The following is a 16,764-nucleotide window of genomic DNA, read 5'->3' on the forward strand; positions in this document are numbered from 1 at the left end:
CACGAGTCAAACGTTCTACCAAGGGCCTGCATACTAAAATTAAAGGATACACTGGCTAAAATCAAGCTTATATCAACAAAAACAACAACCTGTATGTCAGATTTGTATTGCAGTCTCAACATTTCAACTTGTTCTCATCACAGCAGGGACTTTCAAGGCAGGGTTCTGGTCACAAATTGAAAGGTATGCAAAAAAAAAGGGTCAGAAAGACAATCAGTATCTTGTGTGACCACCATTAGCCTCATCCAGAGCATCACAAACATGCTTCACGTCCGGTGAGCATGCTGGCTATGCAATAACTACGATGTTTTTAGCTTCCGGGAGTTGTGCACAGGTTCTTGTAACATGGGGCCATACGTTATCATGCGGCAAAATGAGCAGATTGTTGTGGGTGAAAGGCACAGCAATGGGCCTCAGGACCTCGTCACGGTATCTCTGTGCATCCAGAATTCCATCAAAAAATGCACCCGTGTCCTTATCCATAACATTAACTGCCCATATCATAACCCCACCGCCACCATGAATCACTCCGTCCACAACGTTGACACCAGCAAACCACTCACCCACATGATGTCAAACAGTCATCTAAGTCAGTGGTCCCCAACCTTTTTGTAACTGCGGACCAGTCAACGCTTGAAAATTTGTCCCACATATTTTTTTTTTGTAATAAAAAATACAATCGTGTGTGCTTATGGACTGTATCCCTACAGACTGTATTGATCTATATTGATATATAATGTAGGAACCAGAAATATTAATAACAGAAAGAAACAACCTTTTTGTGCGAATGAGTGTGAATGAGGGGAAGGAGGTTTTTTGGGTTGGTGCACTAATTGTAAGTGTATCTTGTGTTTTTTATGTTGATTTAATTAAAAAAAAAAGTTATTGTTATTTTATTTTTTTTCTTGTGCAGCCCGGTACCAATCGATCCACAGACCGGTACCGGTGGTTGGGGACCACTGATCTAAGTGAACGGAGAGAACACCAGAGGTGGGACCAAGTCATTGCTTTGCAAGTCACAAGTAAGTCTCAAGTCTTTACCCTCAAGTCTCGAGTCAAGCCCCGAGTCAAGACAGGGCAAGTCCGAGTCAAGTCCAAAGTCAAGACTGGAAAGTGTCAAGTCAAGTCCCAAGTCCTGCAGTTTGAGTTTCAAGTCCTTTCAAGTCATTTAACCACAGACTAATATATTTACACAGATTGTGTATGCTTTTAAAACACTGTATTTATTTATTAAAACAAGTGCATTTGAAATTGCAGGGAAAAAGATAGTGCTGACATTGCACTTCAAAATAGCACTATTAACCAGTCATTTTAAACATGTAACTCATTCCTTTACAGAATAAACACATTTGAAAAAAACAAGTGCAACTGTACTTATTTGCACAAAAGTGTTAACATTGTATTTCAATGGCATATTGCATTGTAACTAGTTCCACAGCAGTTTCTATCCTGTTCTTACCTTATCTCATCTCATACTGTATGTGTGTTTATGTGTGCGTACACATGAAAAACATAACAAATATATGAACATAACAATGAACAGAGTTGTACTTTTTAGATGTCAGGACCCTATGCAATATGTACACATATTCTTAATATAGTATACATTTTAACTGACCTTTATTTGACTATGTTTGTCTTTTTGTAGGTGGCTAAAATACGCGGTGCTGCTGACTGCCGTCTAACGTTACGTTACTGTGTGTGATACATTGACTAACGTAATGTTACTGTGTGTGATACATTGACTAACGTAATGTTACTGTGTGTGATACATTGACTAACGTTACGTTACTGTGTGTGATACATTGACTAACGTTACGTTACTGTGTGTGATACATTGACTAACGTAACGTTATGTATAGGTACCTCATGAAACCCTGCTTAAAAAAAATCACTTGACAAAAAGTATGAATAAGGTAGCAAACTGCAGTGGACGCAACAGATTGCCGTGTTTGCAATTACGTTATAACCATAGACATCTTATAAGTAGACGCAGCATTGGTTGCTGTGACGTGAGCAATTTGCCCGCCATCTTGAAGTGCTGATGAGGAGCCGGCGAGCAGCCTAAACTGACAGTTGAAAGGTAGAAAACAAAGATGGTGTTCAGCGTTTTCCTGCTCAAATGAGCAGACTGTTGAAAATAGGAATCGGGGGATTACTTTTCACAAGTAAGATTTAACATTAACGTACTATTGGTTGTATTTTATGAAAATAATATTACCACAGAGTTGAGAAGGATCAAAGATCTTCAATATTTGTATGTGAAAATCACAAAGAAATCTTCTGGGGGAGGATGACGCCCCTACAGGGGTTTGGTTTACAAACTTTCAGCCCCACCTAAAACAAAATTCACCAGCCACTACTGATTATGATGCATTCTCATTTTAGGCAAAGTATAAGACAATACTTTCTTAACAGTATAATTGTAACCAGGAATCAGTCTTCAAGTAACAATATTCAAATACTAACATTGTTGGGTTAAACAGAATTTGGTTTTATTCTGAATCCAGTGAAACAGATTGGTGGTTTTAGCTGATATGAAGACTTTCAGGTGTTTATATATGTTTAAGTATTTGGCAGACGCTTTTATCCAAAGCGACTTACATAAAATAATACATATAAAACAATCACTGCAAACATTATCATTTAAGGGAAGAATGTAATAGAAAATATCAATACAAAGTGTCAAGACATAATAAACTCTCTGCTGCTGAAGCAACAGAGATACAGTCTATAGGTCCCTAAAATATATAGATATCTAATGTATTCATACATTGTTTATGTAGGATACACGCATATGTATATATAACCTAATCATATTGTTTCTTCAACTTAAAAATAGTTTACCGTTTTTTTTCCCCTTCTCTGGGATTATATTCCCAGTTTTGATCTCGGACGTCTGGTCACTTATAGCGTATAAGAATATTATATTACTGTTAAGCAAACTATGAATAATAAAACACGCCAAAATATGTGTCTGTTACACACGTATGACAAAAAAGCGCGTGAAAATCAGTGGTATTCAGTGAGGTAAAATGAATTAAATGCGCTGACAGTTCATTGCTCCTGCCAAATGAATTGCACTGAGTGGAGCGGATCACCACTCCAAGATGGCGGCCCCGCGCCTCGTCTGCGCCAGTAGGCAGTAGCGCTCTATGCTGCGTCTACTTATAAGATGTCTATGGTTATAACGTTAGCAGTGAGTTTGCAGCCTCACTGATTTAACTACACAGCAAATAAAAGTCACGTTACTTAGCCAATAAACGTTATCTTACATTCAAAACTTACCCTTCTTTGTGCAACTTCAAATGTCGAACGAAGTTGGAAGTTGTTGCGTCTCCGTCTGTAATATTCGAACTGCGTGATTTGCATACGGCAATTCGTTTTTAGTTGTCCAAGTCGTAGTTTTTATACCCGAACGAAACCAACTTTAACATAATTGTTTATCACTGGCACGTTGTTGGACAACTCTTGGTCATTGGTTGTCCTGCAATTTGATTGGATGAATGCTGTGTGATGAAAACAACGTATATCTAATTTGATTGGCTGTTGTACTGACAGCACACCATCTGGCAGGATCAACACGCTGATAGACAGACGAAGAAAATGAAAAATACGGAGCGCTCCCAAATAACTTTTTAAGCTTTGGATTTTGGGGAAAGTGGCAAGTCATGTCAAGTCATGTCAAGTCAAAAGGCTCAAGTCCAAGTGAAGTCACAAGTCATTGATGTTAAAGTCTAAGTCGAGTTGCAAGTCTCTTTACATTTTGTCAAGTCGAGTCTAAAGTCATCAAATTCATGACTCGAGTCTGACTCGAGTCCAAGTCATGTGACTCGAGTCCACACCTCTGGAGAACACCTCTCCAAAGCGGACGGACGCCATCGAATGTGAGCATTTGCCCACTTCAGTCGATTAAAACGACAAACTGCAGCCATGTCAAGACGGTTTCTGACATTGTGTGCAGAAATACATTTGGTTATGCAAACCGATTGTTTCAGCAGCTGTCTGGGTGGCTGGTCTCAGACCACCCCGGAGGTGAAGATGATATATGTACCTGTCTTGGGTTGGTTTGGTTACACACGGTCTGTGGTTGTTAGGCCAGTTGGGTGTAGTTTCAAACTCTGTGAAACGTATTTTGAGAAGGCGCATGGTAAAGAAATAAACATTAAATTCACAGTTGTCATGATCCGTTGCCCGGATCATGTTTTATTTTAGTTTGACTCCCATCCATCCATAGATTTTCTACCGCTTATCCCTTTCGGGGTCACTGGAGTGTATCTCAGCTGCATTCGGGCGGAAGGCGGTGTACACCCTGGACAAGTTGCCACCTCATCGCAGAGTTTGACTCCCTTAGTTCTGTTTTCAGCACCCCTGGGTTTGTGTTTCTTAGTTGCCATGGGTGCTGATTATTTTCACCTGCCTCTGATTAGTGTTCGGGATGCTCACCTACTGCCAGGCACTAATCAGAGAGCTATTTATTCCTGCTTTTCACCACACTCAGTTTGGCTGTCTTGTTTGCGCTAAGCCACTCAGCATCAAGGGTTGGAATTGGAGGTTAAATCACCAAAAATGATTCACGAGCATAGCCACCGCTGCTGCTCACTGCTCACCTCACCTCCCAGGGGGTGATCAAGGGTGATGGGTCAAATGCAGAGAATCATTGTGCCACACCTAGTGTGTGTGTGACAATCATTGGTACTTTAACTTGCAACATTTATGACATTGCGCCGTCTGATAAAACTGCACATGGTGGATTGGCCTTTTAGGCACACCTGTGTGATAATCATGCTGTCTTATTGGCATCTTAATATGCCACACCTCAGATATGGATGGGTTATGGCAAAGAAGAACTTCTCACTGACACATATTTGGGAAAAATATTCAAAAGACATACTCATTCTGTGTACTTAGGCTACCTTCACACTGCAGTCGGATGTCCAATTTAGATTTTTTTTGTCAAATCCAATCTTCACATTACCAAAAAAAAAGTGATTTCTAATGTGAATGCAATCCGACCCACATGCGGACATCATCATCATCATCTTCTTTTTATTCCTTTCATGAAAATGTATATACAAGCCATATACAGTTGTCACTTTCATTGTTTTTTGTTTCTTATACATTTCCATGATCAGAAAGGAGCAGATGGAAGAATACTATTCTTATATTTATCTGCCCCCTTTTTAACACAAATTATTTAGATGACTTTATCACTGTTCCCTCCACCAACACCTGAACTCCAACATACTTTTAATTTTCGTTTAAGCATTTTCAAAATGACACGTTCCAATCCATCCATCCATCCATTTTCTACCGCTTATTCCCTTTTGGGCTCGCGGGGGGCGCTGGAGCCTATCTCAGCTACAATCGGGCGGAAGGCGGGGTACACCCTGGACAAGTCGCCACCTCATCACAGGGCCAACACAGATAGACAGACAACATTCACACTCACATTCACACACTAGGGCCAATTTAGTGTTGCCAATCAACCTATCCCCAGGTGCATGTCTTTGGAAGTTCCAATCAAAATCAAAAATCAGTTTGATATAATTCCAGTTGTCTCTTTTTGTAACTCCTTTTAAATTCAAAGATATTCTTGCAACTTTCTAAAGGGGAACATTATCACCAGACCTATGTAAGCGTCAATATATACCTTGATGTTGCAGAAAAAAAGACCATATATTTTTTTTAACCGATTTCCGAACTCTAAATGGGTGAATTTTGGCGAATTAAACGCCTTTCTAATATTCGCTCTCGGAGCGATGACGTCACAACGTGGCGTCACATCGGGAAGCAATCTGCCATTTTCTCAAACACAGAGTCAAATCAGCTCTGTTATTTTCCGTTTTTTCGACTGTTTTCCATACCTTGGAAACATCATGCCTCGTCGGTGTGTTGTCGGAGGGTGTAACAACACGAACAGGGACAGATTCAAGTTGCACCAGTGGCCCAAAGATGCGAAAGTGGCAAGAAATTGGACGTTTGTTCCGCACACTTTACCGACGAAAGCTATGCTACGACAGAGATGGCAAGAATGTGTGGATATCCTGCGACACTCAAAGCAGATGCATTTCCAACGATAAAGTCAAAGAAATCTGCCGCCAGACCCCATTAAACCGGCCGGAGTGTGTGAGCAATTCAGGGACAAAGGACCTCGGTAGCACGGCAAACAATGGCGGCAGTTTGTTCCCGCAGACGAGCAAGCTAAGCCCCCTATCGACCCTAGCTTCCCTGGCCTGCTGACATCAACTCCAAAACTGGACAGATCAGCTTTCAGGAAAAGAGCGCGGATGAGGGTATGTCTACAGAATATATTAATTGATGAAAATTGGGCTGTCTGCACTCTCAAAGTGCATGTTGTTGCCAAATGTATTTCATATGCTGTAAACCTAGTTCATAGTTGTTAGTTTCCTTTAATGCCAAACAAACACATACCAATCGTTGGTTAGAAGGCAATCGCTAAATTCGTCCTCGCTTTCTCCCATGTCGCTGGCTGTCGTGTCGTTTTCGTCGGTTTCGCTTGCATACGGTTCAAACCGATATGGCTCAATAGCTTCAGTTTCTTCTTCAATTTCGTTTTCGCTACCTGCCTCCACACTACAACCATCCGTTTCAATACATTCGTAATCTGTTGAATCGCTTAAGCCGCTGAAATCCGAGTCTGAATCCGAGCTAATGTTGCTATAGCTTGCTGTTCTTTCCGCCATGTTTGTTTGTGTTGGCTTCACTATGTGACGTCACAGGAAAATGGACGGGTGGTTAAAAGCAGGCACTTTGAAGCTTTTTTTTAGGGATATTGCGTGATGGGTAAAATTTTGAAAAAAACTTCGAAAAATATAATAAGCCACTGGGAACTGATTTTTAATGGTTTTAACAATTCTGAAATTGTGATAATGTTCCCCTTTAAGTCTTTGTCTAGAGACATGTCGTCATACGCACTCTTGTCGGTCTCCCTCCTGGTGTATTTGTGGCAATTTCAAGGATTTTGTGCAATCAAACTCAACATTTTCTGAACCCAATTATTGCGTGTAGCAAAATAAAGAGGAAGAGGACAAGTATTTTGGCTTTGGCAGTTTTACGGGATATTTGCTTTGATGGCTGCTTGAAGAGCGTGTCTGTATCGCATATATATCCAATTTACTGTACATCCACATGCAAAAGAGGCCTGGGTCGGATGTGAAAAAAATCGGAATTGTTCACACTGCACTGGTGAATTCCGATTTCTTTGACCATATGTACCCTGTATCAGATTTGTCATGTTAATGTGAACAGTTATATTTCTAATTTTTCAAACCCGACCCAGGACTCTTCTGCATGTGGATATGAATCGGATATGTAGCCCATGTGACTGCATACAGAACTATCGGGTTGCATTCATCCGACCAGAACGTCATCCAAAAGCGATAAGCGTCATAAATCTTTGCCAAAGTAAACGGCTACAAAATAAATAGTTGACGAATGAGTGGAAAATAGGCAAAAATTATATTTTTAGGAACTCACGTACATTTTCCACCACTGCTGTCTCCAACTAGTCGCCCACACGGTCTTTGGAGCAGACGTCGAAGCCCATGTCCCACAAAATGTGAGAGCCAAAATGCTTGACCTCTTCCTTCTTTATCTTCTACGCGCAATAAATCGGTTCTGGAAAAGTTGACTTTTTTTGCACAAAGATTTAATAGAACAATTTAAATTGCCACAGGACTGAGACCTAATACTACATATATATATATTACTTCTGTAAACACTGCAGTATGTGTGACATCATGTCTGCATGCGGGTCAGATTGCATTCACCTTAGACATCTGATTATTTTTGTATTGTGAATGACAACATGGAAAGATCTTATTTGAATTGGACAGTGTGAACGTAGCTTTGGATATATGATTTCAGCTCATGAAAAATGTTGCATTTTTAAATATATTTTATTATAATAATAAGATGAGATAGGGGAGACTTGGATTTATCTGTTTATTAAAAAGATCCACAGTAGTTCAGTTTGGCACCAACCATTAAAAAAAAAGTGTACAACCCTGAAATAGCATTGAACAAAATGGGATAAATAAAACAAAAAAACGGCAACATTTCAGTAATTAAAATACATCTCACCTCAAAATGAAGGTGACTCTCAGAAACATTTTCAGACAACAGGGGAACATTTACCTTTTGGTCAGTCAACTTTGGCTTTTTTTCACACAGCTAAAAGAATACATTTTACATGGGGAGGGGAGACTGTGGTGTCTCAATGCAGCATGGCAGTGGGTTTTCATTGCATCTCAAAATAAGCAGAGCTTATCTTTTAAAGAATATTTTTAGAAATGTTGTGCTTGAACATTCATTGCAGGAAGACACCATCGTTTAGGGTTCCTGTTCCTTTCATTGCAGAAATAATGAATGCATTTACGTATTATATTATAATGCCTTTGAATATACAAACTAAATGCAATGGAAATTGTGCTTCATTATCATTACCCTGAGGGATATACCTGTCATGGAGCTTTTTGTGAGTTTAAGATGTTAATATATACTGATATGTGTATAAAATACTTGGTGCAACAGGACTGCATCGGGCGTGTGTGTGTGTCTATGTATGTTATCTTTGGATGCATTAAAACACCAGCTGTGCGCAGGCAGCTTTGTAATAAAAAAGGAAAGTAGGTCTTGTCTGGATCTATGAAAGGGCACAGGAGTTTGGCGTGTACAGAGCACTAATGTAGTAAGGGGTACACCTTTAAGGCACGGATGTGATAGAAATGTGTTCTTTTAATGACTGCAAGGGGAGGCTTCCTTCTTGAAGTGGTAGCAATGCTGTAAGGCGTCTCACCTCTTCATCCTCCCTTTGTTGTTACTTTGAGGGGCTTTGAGCATCGGCAAGCAAATCTGGTCTCAAACATTCAATTGGACACTGGATGTTCTGCAGCACAGGGATGGACAAAAAAGAAGAGGGAAACATTTTTATTTGTATTTGAACCTAAAACACATTGTGTACTGCTACTTTTTTCCTACTGTTTAAATCCTGCGTCTTATAAAACGTTGTGGCTAATTTATTGATTTGTCTTGTGTTTTGTATTCAACAAATAGTTTTCATAAAACACCGATCGAGACACTGAAAAGGTGTGTTATTGTTTGTTCTATGGCGTCAAGTTTGCTTACTGCAGGTGCTGCAGGTTGAAAGTCTACAGTCTATAAGTGCCGTTTCGTCTACTAGTTGTCCATAGCATTTCTACTCGAATGGTTTCTTCATTCATCGCTCCAAGCAACATTTATAAGTTTTACAATATAACTAAAACAATTCAAACATACTAAACTGTCACGTTTGATAGTAATGTTTTCATGTATATTTGTGCGTGCTATTGTAATGTAATTAAGCCAGCGTTGTTAGCGTTAGGTAATATGCAAGTATCTGTGTTAGTATTTGTCAAGGGGGGGGGTCGCAGCTCACTACGGGTTGTTCTCCCGGGATGCAGAATGGACTACTCCGGACAAGGCGTGCAGGTAAAAACATGATTTAATTACCCAAAACTCAAAGAGGTACAAACAAAAAAGGAACACAAAGCGAAGGCACAACGCTCTGATCGCACCTGGAGCGCAGGTAAAAACATGATTTAATTACCCAAAACTCAAAGAGGTACAAACAAAAAAGGAACACAAAGTGAAGGCACAACGCGCTGATCGCACTTGGAGCTAAAGCACAAAACTTAGCGCAGGAAACAAAGAAGCTAACACTTAGCATGGACTTGAGACAAGTAATACTCACAAAACTTTGGCATGAAACAAAACTTCCGTAACAGGTTGCATGAAGCAAATAATGACGCCAGGCCGACTGACTGTCAAAGGCAAACTTAAATAATGCCTCTGATTAGTGCTCGGGTAGCAGGTGAGCGGCCGAACACTAATCAGAGACAGGTGAACATAATTAGCAACAGGTGCGTGAGTCCAAGACGTGAAACAGGTGACACTAATGGTTGTCAAGGTAACAAACAAACAAGGGAGTGCGACCAGGAACTATGGAGTCTTTAAACAGAAAATAACATAAAACATGATCCAAACCACAGATCATGACAGTATTATGAACTTACAATGGCATTCTATTTTGTATTGTTTCACAAACTCCTCAGTAAATTCACCAAAACGTCACCGTGGAGTTATTGAGTCTGTTTAGCTGATAGGAGACCTCGCCTCCACAGCTAGAGGGTCCATGACTATGGCCCTGTTTACACTGCACACCAAATCTGATTTTTTTTTGCCCTCACGTGACACAGATCTGATTTTTTTTGCCAGTCTAAGCGCTCCAAAAGTCCAAACTTTTTGCATCAGATTCATGAAGCCTAACTCCGATTAGAATCTGATCATTTGCGACTTCATGCTAAACGGCAATGCGCCCTGAATGCGACCCGTGTGAGCTTTGGGCGAGCTACGTCATTCATGTGTGCGGGGAAATACGTAGTCCACCAGCAGAAGTGGATACTTCATCACAACATCCAGTTTCGGTGAGCAAAGTCTTCTTTCGACGGCAGAATTTTCAGGCCATCACCTCTCAATAGTACGCAAATAATAGGCTATATGTAATATACACATTTATATTTTGATTCAGAAGAAATACCAATTATTGAAGGACAGGAATTGACGCTGTGGCGTATTTACTTACATGCTACGTACATTGTGTAAGTTGTTTACATAAGTGAATTGAAAAATAAAGCTAGCGTAGATGTCTGTCAAGTCGTGTTGCCTCTACTTACAGCTATAATAAGATTAGAACCCTCCAAAATATATTACACTGTATAATATAAACATTCATACATTATATTACTTTAATTTATTTTCACCTAAAAAAATAAAAATGTTTACAGGGTGGCGGCTTTTATTTTATTTTGTAGTAGTAGTAGCGACTTCATTGTTCATTTACGTAATCCGGTCAACTTCCTTTTTTTTTTACTTTATCGAACTGGGCATGCAAGTGACGTCCAGGCCACATTTGGGCCACATTGGGGCCTATACGTGTTTACACTGGAATCTGATGAAAATAACATTTTACCTGCAGTGTAAACAGACGGCTAGAGAAAATCCGATTTCGAAAAAGTCAGACTTGGGCCAATTTGGCCTGCAGTGTAAACATAATCTTAGAGATCTGTTTTGTTTGATCACCCGTTTTACTACCGCGTAACAGGCACCATTTGGAAACGATTAACATTTACGAAATCTTTCTGTATAAATAACTAATTTCACAACGTATATTTGCGGCTTTAAATCCGGTGCAGCTGTTACATGGAAAAACATTGTTTTCTTCTAAAATTGAGTGGATGCGGCTCATACTGTCTACCGCTCCATGGTCCGAAAAATAGGGTAAATGTATTTGTTAATTTTGAGTACCGGTATGTAAAATCTACTCAACTGATTTTCATTATACCTTTCTGGAACACATATGCCAACAAATATCTTATTGAATATTCATACAAATGCAGATAGGGGAGTTTATTTTCTCTTTGCTGTGTGAGTCACTTCCTTTTTGCCCCAAAATGCAAATGCAAAAATCTGTCTGTCTAAAGCAGGACTGTCAAACTTATTTTAGCTCAAGGCCTAAATGGAGAAAAAAATCTATTCTCAAGTGGGCGGGACTAGTAAAATCATGACATAATAACTTAAAAATAAAGACAACTTCATATTTGTTTTCTTTGTTTAAAAATAGACCAAGCACATTTTGAAAATGTAAACATCATAATGTAGTTTTATTACACATACATGTTGCGTGTAATATGCTCAATATTTACCGTATTTTGAACATTTTAATCATTTCCGGTTCCGTCCGACTTCCAGTGTGTTTTTACTTTCGGATAAAAAAGGCTTGTGTGTGTTCTAACTTGGTAACAAACAACGAAGACAACTATTTTTGGACAAATTAGGATTCACAACTTTATCTTTTTTAATCGGAATTCACGGAGGTTGAACTGCTGCTTCTAGAAGCGAGCACGATGGAGAGGGTGAAACTTTGGAGCAGACGGAAGCCGATAGAGTGAGATGAAAGCGATTAGAAGCTTCAAATGTGAAATTTGGAGACAAGCTATTTCGACATAAATGGCGTGCCTACCCAAATAAACTGGTAAAACGTCCCTGGCCAGCTGGACCAAAGAGACAACTGTCCATCGGGTGAGTCACACTTTATACTGATCATAATACACGCAGCACGTCATGCTTGTTATTACAACTACAGTACATACGTTGTCTGGCTAGCTGTGTACAAACAAAACATGAAAAGAGTGCTAATACTTTATAGATACTGTGATATGAGTGTTCATGTTTATCAGTCGATTCAGATTGGTGTCTTATGGCAGTGTTGAGCATTACAAACTCCAACGCGTTTCGTGCTGATGTAGAAGCTAGCTTATCTCTTGTCGTAGTTAGCTTTTTATGGCTAATACCATAGCACACCGATGTGTATGCTAGAAAGAGAGTTTCTCTGTGTTCGCTCTTACAGTAACAATGTCTCTTTATTTTGGTAATCATACAGGTTACGGAACGTAAATTAAGTATTGTTGATGGTTTTTTAATACATTTTTTGAGGATTTTGAGGTAGAATTGATTGCTCCAATTAGCTGCGTTGCTAGGTACCTAGAACGAGCCGATTTTTACATGTTAGAATGCAAAAAAAACAAAACTTTTGTCTTCTTGTCTTTCATAATGATTGTGAACAATAGGCAACATTTAAAAAAAAGTGTAGTTCCCCTTTAAGTTAAGTTCTATGCAAAGTTTTAGAAACGAGGGCCCTGGATATCTTGGGGACCATGACCAGTTAACGACTGATGACGTCAGCTTTTGGTAGGTTGATATAATATGGCCTGAAAATAAAATATTTTTCACCCAAAATTCGATTTCCGATTTTTTCCCCCTACTTTTTAAAGAAACCAATGAATATAAATTACAGAGATAATTCAAAACACGTTTTTATTTTATTTTATTAAAAACTAGTACCGTATTTTTCGGAGTATAAGTCGCACCTGCTGAAAATGCATAATAAAGAAGGAAAAAAACATATATAAGTCGCATTGGAGCCCGGCCAAACTATGATAAAAACTGCGATTTATAGTCCGAAAAATACGGTAGTTTCAAATGGCACTGCATACACTGCATTTTACTCTAAGCAAAATTATAATTTTTTAAACGTGGGTTCTTTTTAAGACAGCTATAAATTGGACTTTGTAGAAATTTCTTTTAAAAAACAAAACAGATAAAATGTAGTTATGGTAGATAATTCTGGTATTACTGTGATGCGTCTGCTTATATGTTGATCAATATGCATTGCCCAAATCAAATCAAGTTATTTAATATACAGTTCAGCTTCCTATGAGAGGCAACACTTCTACATTGAATAAAATACTTCTGTAAACAAAAATGTAGCATATCATTGCATGCAAATAAATAAACTCCAATATTTGTGAGCGATAAGGTACAAACTTAAATCTTCTGTCTTGGATAAAATGGGTGGATAAAAACAGGCTTTTCTACTGTATGGGCACTACATCTTTAGTGACGTGCAGAGCGACTGCTTTAGTGATCGTTTTCCACTGTGCTCTTTTTTCATCATACATGGTGTCTTGTGTAAATTATTCCACTACAGTAAGCTATTTTTTAGCGGGAGTTTGTTAGCTTGTTATGTTCGCCCAGTAAAGAGTTGCATTTCCCTCCCCGAATGCTTCGGTTTCAGATGCTGGAATAAGTTTGTTGTGCTCCTGTCTTTTTTAAACATACTATGCAGCGTGCAGTCATTTGTTCCACGCCTGTTGCCACAAATCTAAACCACTGACAGCACTTTTCTTTTCTTTGGAACAAACGTCTAATTCTCGTTTGCCTTAGCATTAACCATGTTTTGCTTGGCGTGTGAATCTCCACAAAGGAATTAAGGAGGAGGGCGGAAGCTACGGAAGCTCCTGGGAGCAAGGAGTATGCTGGAGCAGTAGAAAAAAAACAATAATTAAATTAAATTGAAATTGTCTGCAACAAGAAACAAGAATTTATCGATAAAATCGATTTATCGCCCAGGCTGGGCTTTTGGGGTTTGCGGTATTGGGAAAAAAACACCTTGGCGAAGGTCTGCACATGACTAAATAGCATTAGTTTTATTTAGAAATATTATTTTACTGACAATTACATTTAGATTTGATGGCGTTCCATGCTGTCAATATTACCTTGAAGTTGAATGATAAATAAAACACTGACCAGTTTGCGTAGAGCATTTTCTCTGTAGCGGTCGAATACATCAGAGTGAACGGGGTGAAGCAGATCAACTTCCACATCACTTGGCCCTCCTGGTCTTCTGCAGTTTTCGCAACGCCAGCCCTGAGGTGAAGACGTTTCATGTTAACAGTTGAATAATAACGCGGCTCTCACCGCAAGTTCTAAAATGCACATTTAACAAATATGAACAAATATGTTAGTAATTGCTATGACTTGGAAAAGGGGTAGGATTAAATAAGCGTTGCTTCTTCCTACTCCTTTTCGAACATGTTGTAAAGAGAAATTAACATATGTAATTATTGTATCAAGCATCACATTGTATCTGTTCACATGCTCAAAATAAATTAAACCATAACCATAACAGCTATAAGCACAGAGAGACCCACTTGTTGTCCGCCATAGCAGGTGCAAGTGCAAATGGCTCCCAGGTATTCTTTCTGCCACTGGTTTCCGACTTGGTACATTTTCCCATCATCATAACATGTTGACTCATCTGTTTGTGTAAAGGGAACGATAAGATCATAAAATCAGATTGAACATGTTTTAATTGGCCACTTAATGAGTAACCTTTAGGAGTAGGTCACATTTTGATCATTTTATACGGTATATCAATAATATCTGCATTGATTTTAGTGACAATAAGGAGGAACATTTATATCTTTATAAAATGATGGGCACAATATGTACACATTTGACAAAGTAGTCCAAATGAATGCATGTGTATGAATTGTCTTTTCCTGGATCACAATACAAAATGTGTGCTTGTCTCATTACTCACGGGGTTCACATTTAAATTCTCCTTTGCCATTGCCCAGGCAGGTGCAGCTCATCATGTGACCGTTCTCAGCGTGGCGATCCCACTTCTCGCCAATACGGTAGTTGTTACCGTTGTCGTGGCACCACTCTGAAGGAGAGAGGTTGTGGGAAAGATTGGGGCAGGGGGGAATATTTAAAGTATTCAATATTTAAAAACAAGAGCAATTCTCCTTGTAAGCGGATGGAAAAACAGACGTCAACTTGCATGGTGGGAAATATATAGACACGTTTCTTTAGTTTGGGCTAATTTGCAGATGAATGAATGAGTTTCAGTTTTTTTTATATTGCATGGACAATACAAAGCACTGAAGTGTAGCCATGTTAGCCTAGCTTTGCTTTCTGCTCTCTTCATTAAAATGGGATTGTTTTACACACCGTGCAGATGCATCAACATAGGCAGGCAGAGAAAACTGTGTGGAAAATATTTGAAATTGTATGAGCAGCGTACTGCCCAATAGGGCTGGGCGATATATCGATATGCGCGATATATCGCGGCTTTGTCTCTGTGCGATATAGAAAATGACTATATCGTGATACGAGTATACGTTCTCACGCAGTTGCTTTTAGCTGCTGGCATTACACTACATGCTCTACTCTCTCTTTTCTGTCTCTCCTTCTCACAGACAGCAAGCGCACCTTCTTACACACGTCACATACTGTCACGTCATACGTCACATACGTATACGCCCTCGCTGAGCAGAGAGGTAGCAGCATGGGTAACGTTAGCTGTGATGGTCGCGGTAATACGAGCGAAAGAAGGTGCGAATCTGGTAACATATGAAGGAATTATTAATTCCCCCAAAAACAGCAGGGGGTCCATCGTCTGGCGGTGGTTTGGCTTTAAGTGGGAAGATGTCGAACAGACAACCGTAATTTGTCAAGTATGGGGCGAAAGCGTTGCTATAAAAAGTAGCATTACTGCTAATATGTAGCATCATTTGAAAAGTCACCTGTTAAAGTTAAAGTACCAATGATTGTCACACACACACTAGCTAGAGAATGAAGAGTGCTTACTCCGCATGTCAACATCTCCGTTTGGTGCCACACGCCCACGACATCAAAATGCCGAGGCAAACATTTCCAGATCAACACCGTATGAAAAAAATAGTGATTTTTTTAGTTGTGATTTCCTTCTCTGCATGAAAGTTTAAAAGTAGCATATATATCAATGCAGTATGAAGAAGAATGTTTTAATGTAGACACATAGAATCATCATACTGCTGTGATTATATGCATCAAGTGTTCATTCAAGGCTAAGGCAAAATATCAAGATATATATCGTGTATCGCGATATGGCCTTAAAATATCGCATACTAAAAAAAGGCCATATCGCCCAGCCCTACTGCCCAATAAGTTTATATTGGATTAAAATGTATGGCTTATCGTGGAATCATTGTCAATGCTGCCCATGCTGAGATCTCACGAGAGCTTCACATAAAATTGTACAATTTTATGGCTTTATTTCATCATAGCATTTTGGGAATTTATAATATGGGTGAAGAACAAATTATTCTTGAAAATGCTGCATCAAAACCATCAGAATGTAACACATAAAATATTATATTTTCTATTCCAGTGATTCTCAAACTGTGGTACAAGTTCCATCTAGTGAAATCACTCAATTAAATATTCAAACAAAGTATCACTATTCAAACAGTGTTTATGTTACAGTGGCCATAAATATTAATTATACTCATTAAATAAAACTTCTACCTTGTTTTT

General features: G+C 39.0%; 1 protein-coding gene across 1 annotated transcript in view; it reads right to left on the minus strand.

The window, feature by feature from the left end:
• Window positions 1-7,954: 7,954 nt before the first annotated feature.
• Window positions 7,955-16,764, minus strand: part of fn1a (fibronectin 1a) — an 83,641-nt gene continuing 74,831 nt past the window's right edge. The window contains exons 46-49 of the mRNA XM_061926488.1: window positions 15,005-15,130; window positions 14,613-14,719; window positions 14,209-14,328; window positions 7,955-8,911 (exon numbers count right to left, since the gene is read on the minus strand). Of these exons, the coding sequence (XP_061782472.1) occupies window positions 8,843-8,911; window positions 14,209-14,328; window positions 14,613-14,719; window positions 15,005-15,130 (422 nt within the window). The 3' untranslated portion in view covers window positions 7,955-8,842. The remainder of the gene's footprint in view (window positions 8,912-14,208; window positions 14,329-14,612; window positions 14,720-15,004; window positions 15,131-16,764) is intronic.

This window comes from Nerophis lumbriciformis, linkage group LG31, assembly GCF_033978685.3.
Source record: "Nerophis lumbriciformis linkage group LG31, RoL_Nlum_v2.1, whole genome shotgun sequence".
NCBI classification, from domain to species: Eukaryota; Metazoa; Chordata; class Actinopteri; order Syngnathiformes; family Syngnathidae; genus Nerophis; species Nerophis lumbriciformis.